This window comes from Cariama cristata, unplaced genomic scaffold (assembly GCF_000690535.1).
Source record: "Cariama cristata isolate BGI_N322 unplaced genomic scaffold, ASM69053v1 scaffold24096, whole genome shotgun sequence".
NCBI classification, from domain to species: Eukaryota; Metazoa; Chordata; class Aves; order Cariamiformes; family Cariamidae; genus Cariama; species Cariama cristata.
In genome coordinates, this window is record NW_009620750.1 from 4,184 (window position 1) to 9,844 (window position 5,661).

The window sequence follows — 5,661 nt, forward strand, 5'->3', positions numbered from 1 at the left end:
CCATATCACTCGTACATGTATAACCTTCCTGGCTAATAAGAATTGGATATTATTTTGTTTAATGAACAACTTGGGGTACTCGCTTTGATTGTTGTAGGTTTGTAATGTGAATCTACTGGAAGCCTCTGTCTTGCCAATTGATTATTTTATTTTTGTTGCTCATGGGATGGTTGCTCATCTTCAGATACAATTTGTAATTATTAAGTGTTATCAGCTTTACTCTTTTCTCTTCCTGAAAGTAGATTCTCTTTGAAGTCGATTGTAGGTGAGGTATGGAGTTTGTTCTTAAGCAGTCTGCTCATCCCTGTGGGTCTATATCTTTGCATTCCTTTTGGCAGATAGAGATGGCCCCGTAGCATTTTCACGACCATAAATATTTTTGATGGTTACTTATATCTGTTATCCTTTGGTAAGTTCTGGCAGGTAGTGCTAGCCCATCTCTAGATGTACTTGGCTTTAATGCATAAGTATGAAATATGTACTTGATTTTAAGTTCAAATCATTAAATAAAATATTTGGATAGCACATTGGGTTTGTAAACTGGGAGGGAGTTGGGATTCTTTTGGAAATCTATTTTAATGTGTTGATACATTCCAACGAGATGTTCTGGGGAGCTGTCCATTTGAAAAAGTTCAGCAAAGTATTTCCTGGATTGAAAATGGTCTGCTCTGGAGTTTGGAGTGGGGAAGAAAGGGAGAGGCGAGCTTATGAACTGCCTCAGGGTTTAGAGCCCTTTCTGGGGCTGCTGGAGAAGGGACTTGAAACAGCAACTTAAGCTGGGCAGAAGGCTCTGGCTTTTTGGTGAGTCTTGTGTGGATATATACATGTTCAGGCATATTTTTCCCCTTTGAAACAACTTCACTCTTGTTCCAGTGGGGTTTTTTTTGTGATAATCTTGGCTGGAAGATTGATCTGTAAGACTATTAATCTAGCAAAAACGTGTTCTCTGCTCCAAAAACTTTGTTTTCTGTAAAATGCTTTATTTCTTGCATTTTGAGAATTTAAATTGTGGAATAGTTTTATCTTACTATATGTTGTTTGTTTTCTTCCAGTGAAGCCAAAAGGCTGGAATTAGAAAGAAAACTGATGGAATACAGAAAGTCTGATGCATACCTGTAAGCCTCTTTAAAAACTTCTTATAGGTTATTTTATTTTAGTTACAAAGACTTAGATATCATGGAATGCTTTTAGAATGTTATCTTGAAAGGTTTTTTTATAACAGTATATTTATATTCATATGTTAAGTATCATGTAAGATTCCTGTCTAAGTTACTGATGAAATAACTTCAGCAATAACATAACTACCTTATTCTATTAATAGTGAAATGTTATTATTTTAGTTATGACTAACATGCAAGTTGTTTTTAAACTTTTACAAAATCATGTTTGTGCTAAAAAGTCTGAAAGTCTTAGGAAGTCATAGAGGATATTCTAGGTGCTGGTTCTGCTCCTTGGATTGTTTGTGCATTATCTATTTAATGTAAATTGCATATATAGTCTGTGAAGAAGGAAAAAAAAAACCCGCACCTAAACAACAAACCAAAGCAAAAAAACCCCTAACAAACCAACAACAAAAGAAAGCTGAAAAGTGTCTCATCCAGTGTTCCATTCCTTTCCTCAAATGTGTTTTGTGGAGCTCACAGAGGTGACTTCTCTGTCTTGGCTCAAGGGACTGAGGGCTAGGTGCAGTAATGGCCAATCCCTTAGGAACCCCTCTTCTGAAAGAGGGCCTTTAGCTTCGAAAATGAAGACGTAAATTAAAGAGGAAAAAAAAATGCCTGAACAGGTGGGGAAACATCATGTGTACTTTGTTTTCTGTTTTTATTTGATTTATTTTAATCTAACAGGTTTTGAATTGAAGTTTCTCTGAAAATATTGGCAGCTTGGAGGATTTAGGTTGCAATTACACTACTGGTTTAAGCAGACCTGCAGGCAGAATGAGACCAAAAGATGCTCCTGACTGCCCCGGTTCAAGTTTTCCCTTGGTTGGCACTAATGCTTGTGTGGCTGTCCTGTAATCAGATAAGAAAATAGGTCTGGCTGAAAGTGAATCTGTGTTTTGGGGAAGTGAGAGCTGTTTAGATGGATTTTCAGCTGGATTACCCTTGGCCTAATTTGCCATGTGGCCACAGAGCAGATAGTATTGGCACAAAAAAGAAAGACTTGGAGTGAGGTGCCCGTTTTGATGGCAGCATGGATTTAGACTGGCTTAAAGCAGTTGTGAAACCGCAACCTTAATGTTATGATTTGTATGACTTTCAAAGCATGTTCTTCTAAATACAATTTTCATTTTGATTTAATGTGAAAGAAGTGACTAAAACGTCATCCATTTGAAACAAATTTACAAGAGTTTTTAATATACTTATGCTTTTGAACACCAGAAGCCCTGTTTAAATCTGAAGTTATATAGCAGACGTGCTGTCAGTTGTATAATGTAGCTTTGGACAGTTGTGCAAAAGAATGTGTCTGCTCCTTTTTGGGGGGCTGGGAGGTCAACTCCTACCTAAGGGTTAGTATGTATGTGTCTGAAGAAAAATGACTGTAGCAGATGAGTTTGCTTTATTTTCAGACTCTTTAAGTACAGTTTCTTTTTTTCCCCTGTAGAATGAAACTAAGATACATGAAGCTGAAAAAATACTTGAAAGAAATAGATGAACGACAAAAAGGAGCTCTTCTGCGGAACCAGACCTTTTTAAAGGAATTTGACCAATTTGAAGCTCATATGAAAACTTCAAGTTCAGAGATGATTCAGAAGATGGAAGTAACTTTCTATAAGACTTAATATGTTAGTGTTTAGTGTTATTACATGGTTGCTAAATTGGTTTTGTCCAAGTATTATGCATATCAAGATTTCAGATGTTAGTGAAACCTCATCATATGTTTTGGAGTGCTTAAAGTGGTAATGTTTGGGAATTTGAAATGAACCCAAACTCTGCTAATATATGATGTGATAGACCCTACTGTAGCTGCAGAGGTAGTCAGCAACACTTCACAGAACTCAACATTTGGTCTACAGTCTTCTGAGCCTTAGAAGCAAGGGAGAACTGAGATTAAAAAAAAATATGTGTAAATGGATCATGCATTTGGAGTGTTAGTGATAATACACCAGTGTTATCTAGGTTAGGGCAAAAAGACGACTTGTTGTAATAGTTTCATAAAGACTTTGTTACAAAACTATATTTTTGTAAGGCTTTTATTACTTAAAAATACACAAATATATTTCATCGAAGTTGTTTTGGGACATATTTTTAATTTTGCTGATGTGAACACCCTAAATAGCCACAGTTAGTCTTACCCCTCCTTATTTCTCTGTCTTCACCAGCAGAGAAAGTGTAAGAGTAAATAACTTCTGTTACAACAAATTACTGTGTTTGAACTGTCTGGACTAAATCTGAGCTCAAATGAGGTCACGCTTAGTTCTGTTACCAAGCAGCCAACTAGCAATACTTGAACAGTGATAAGAGGAAAAAACTACTTCCTCCAGTATCCTGTTGCATCACTCAAGTCTTTGCTTTTGGAAACCCTTTTTCATGTACTCAGAGAGGTTTGATTCGTGTGCCTTCAGAGTTAGGAACTTTGAACTTGCCTTCTGGGTTGGTAAAGCCAAGCCCAAGGAGTGTTTCATGACCTTGTGTACTTCAGTTGTGCGTCCCAACTGACACGGTTAGGAGTGTGTTAGTACCAAATGACCGCCTTTAAAAGAGCAAACACCCAATCGAATTTACTTCTTGCTGTCTTCTTTGTAGCGTCTTTGTTATCAAAGATGACTGCAAACGTGCTGCTTTTCCTTTCTCCACTCATAGCCTTGAGTGCTGTCAGCTTGAAGGTCTACATTTGCAAAAGGGTCTTATTACTGACTTCACTGAACGTCATCAGTTTGAGAACTTGTGCTGGGATGAGTTATCCTTATGCAAGAGGCTGTTGCGCTAATAGGTGCCTGTTCTGGTTTTAAATAACTAATTTCTGAAAAATGACTGCAACAGGTAGAAAACATGCATAGTCATTACATTTTAAAAGCAAGAATAAAAGCTCTCATGAGGACAAATCAAAGTGACCACTCAACAGCTACACTAGCCACCCTCTGCTATTTGTTCTACCCGTTTCAGTTTTAGTCTGTAATTCTCATTGCGGAAACAGTTGTCAAAAGTCAGCTTGATTCTGCAGGGTTTTCTTTTTTGGAGAAAAGTTTGTCTTCTGGCAAGCCCATGCTGGAATCTCTCTGCCCATGATGACTAGAACTGATAATTAAATGGGGATTTCTGTACGTCCTGTATGTAGTCAATCTGCCTTAATATCTTAAAATAGTATGGGAGAAAAAGAAGTTGTGGACGTAAAAAAAAAAAATTCTGATGATTCTCTTAATTTTCCAGTCTTTCAGACCCTCATCTGCAAATGTGAACTGCCTTTTTGTTTTTCCCGTTTAGCCCTATTGGGGTAAATTGCTTCAGTCTTTTCCTTGTGATTATGTACCAGTAATGCTATTTTTCATTTGAAGAGTTACATTTTTATTGCGCTTTTTTTTGTAATTGGTGCAGAAATAAGATGAAACTGTTTTATACTAGTAAAGAGACTTCCGCATGTCTTAATGCTTGAAACAAACTTGATCAGGATCGATATTTAAGGTTATAAAACAGACAGGATTTTTTTATCATAACTCATGACTGAAGTACTTTCAATTTAAGAGGGTACTGTGAGAAAAAGCCAAGCTTTGAGGATTTTTTAATCATATTATTAGTATGTTTTCTTGCTATTCACTGAAGAATGATTTGGGATGTTGCAAAGTGATACAGTTTGGTAATGATCTCACATTTTAAAAAATGTTTAAAAAATGTGACATGTGCTTATGCCACTGACATATGGAGTCAGATTTTTGGGGAGGTAAAATCTGGGAGGGAAATATGTCTATGCCTGCTTCCTAAAAGCAGTAGCATTCTTCAGAAATATTTGGCAGGGGCTATTTCTGTCCCTCTGCCACTCCCCTTTTTTAACTTGCTGGAAGAAAGAAGAGGAGGAAACAAATTAGTTGAGGCATTTTAAGCCCCTATGTTGTGGTCCTGACATGCCACTTAATTTTTGTGTGGCTGTCTAGAACTCAGTTGTGACTGTTTTTTATTTCTCTGAAATGCAGTTTGAATTAAAACAGGAACAGCGTTCTCGGAGTGTATGGGTTTCCTTCCTCTCTCATCTGTTCAGGGGCACACACAGCTTGATCCGAGACAGTAAAACTTAGGCTGTGATCCTCTTAAAAGGATATGTCTAAAAAGCCTGGCTCCAGGTTCCAGAGAATGTGAATGTGCAGCAGCACCCTTGGATGAAGGTGGTACAGGACTGAAAGAGAAGTGCGGGGTGCCTGGAGTGCTCAGGTACGGCAAGTATGCAAAAAGACACACGTAAGCACTTCTGGAAAAAGCAAAGAGGAGGAGAGAATCAAACTGCAACATAAAAACAGGGGGAACAGAGGGGAAAAAAGTGTAAAATGACATAGAAGTTAGAAAACAAATGAGCAAACCTTACTTTAAAATATTTTTTTTGATACTTTTCTCTTAATATGGTCCAGAAACACTGCACTAGGAAGCTTTATTAGAGCTTAGCCTGAAGTAGGGATGTAGAAGCAGCAGTGTACTTTCGCCCCCCTCCCCCCCCCCGCACCCATCTGCTGTG

General features: G+C 37.6%; 1 protein-coding gene across 1 annotated transcript in view; it reads left to right on the top strand.

Annotated features, from left to right (window-relative positions):
• Positions 1-1,086: 1,086 nt before the first annotated feature.
• The window catches only part of KIZ (kizuna centrosomal protein), a 46,510-nt gene continuing 41,935 nt past the window's right edge, over positions 1,087-5,661 (top strand). Inside the window, exons 1-2 of the mRNA XM_009701715.1 lie at positions 1,087-1,115; positions 2,605-2,761. Coding sequence (XP_009700017.1) covers positions 1,087-1,115; positions 2,605-2,761 — 186 coding nt within the window. The remainder of the gene's footprint in view (positions 1,116-2,604; positions 2,762-5,661) is intronic.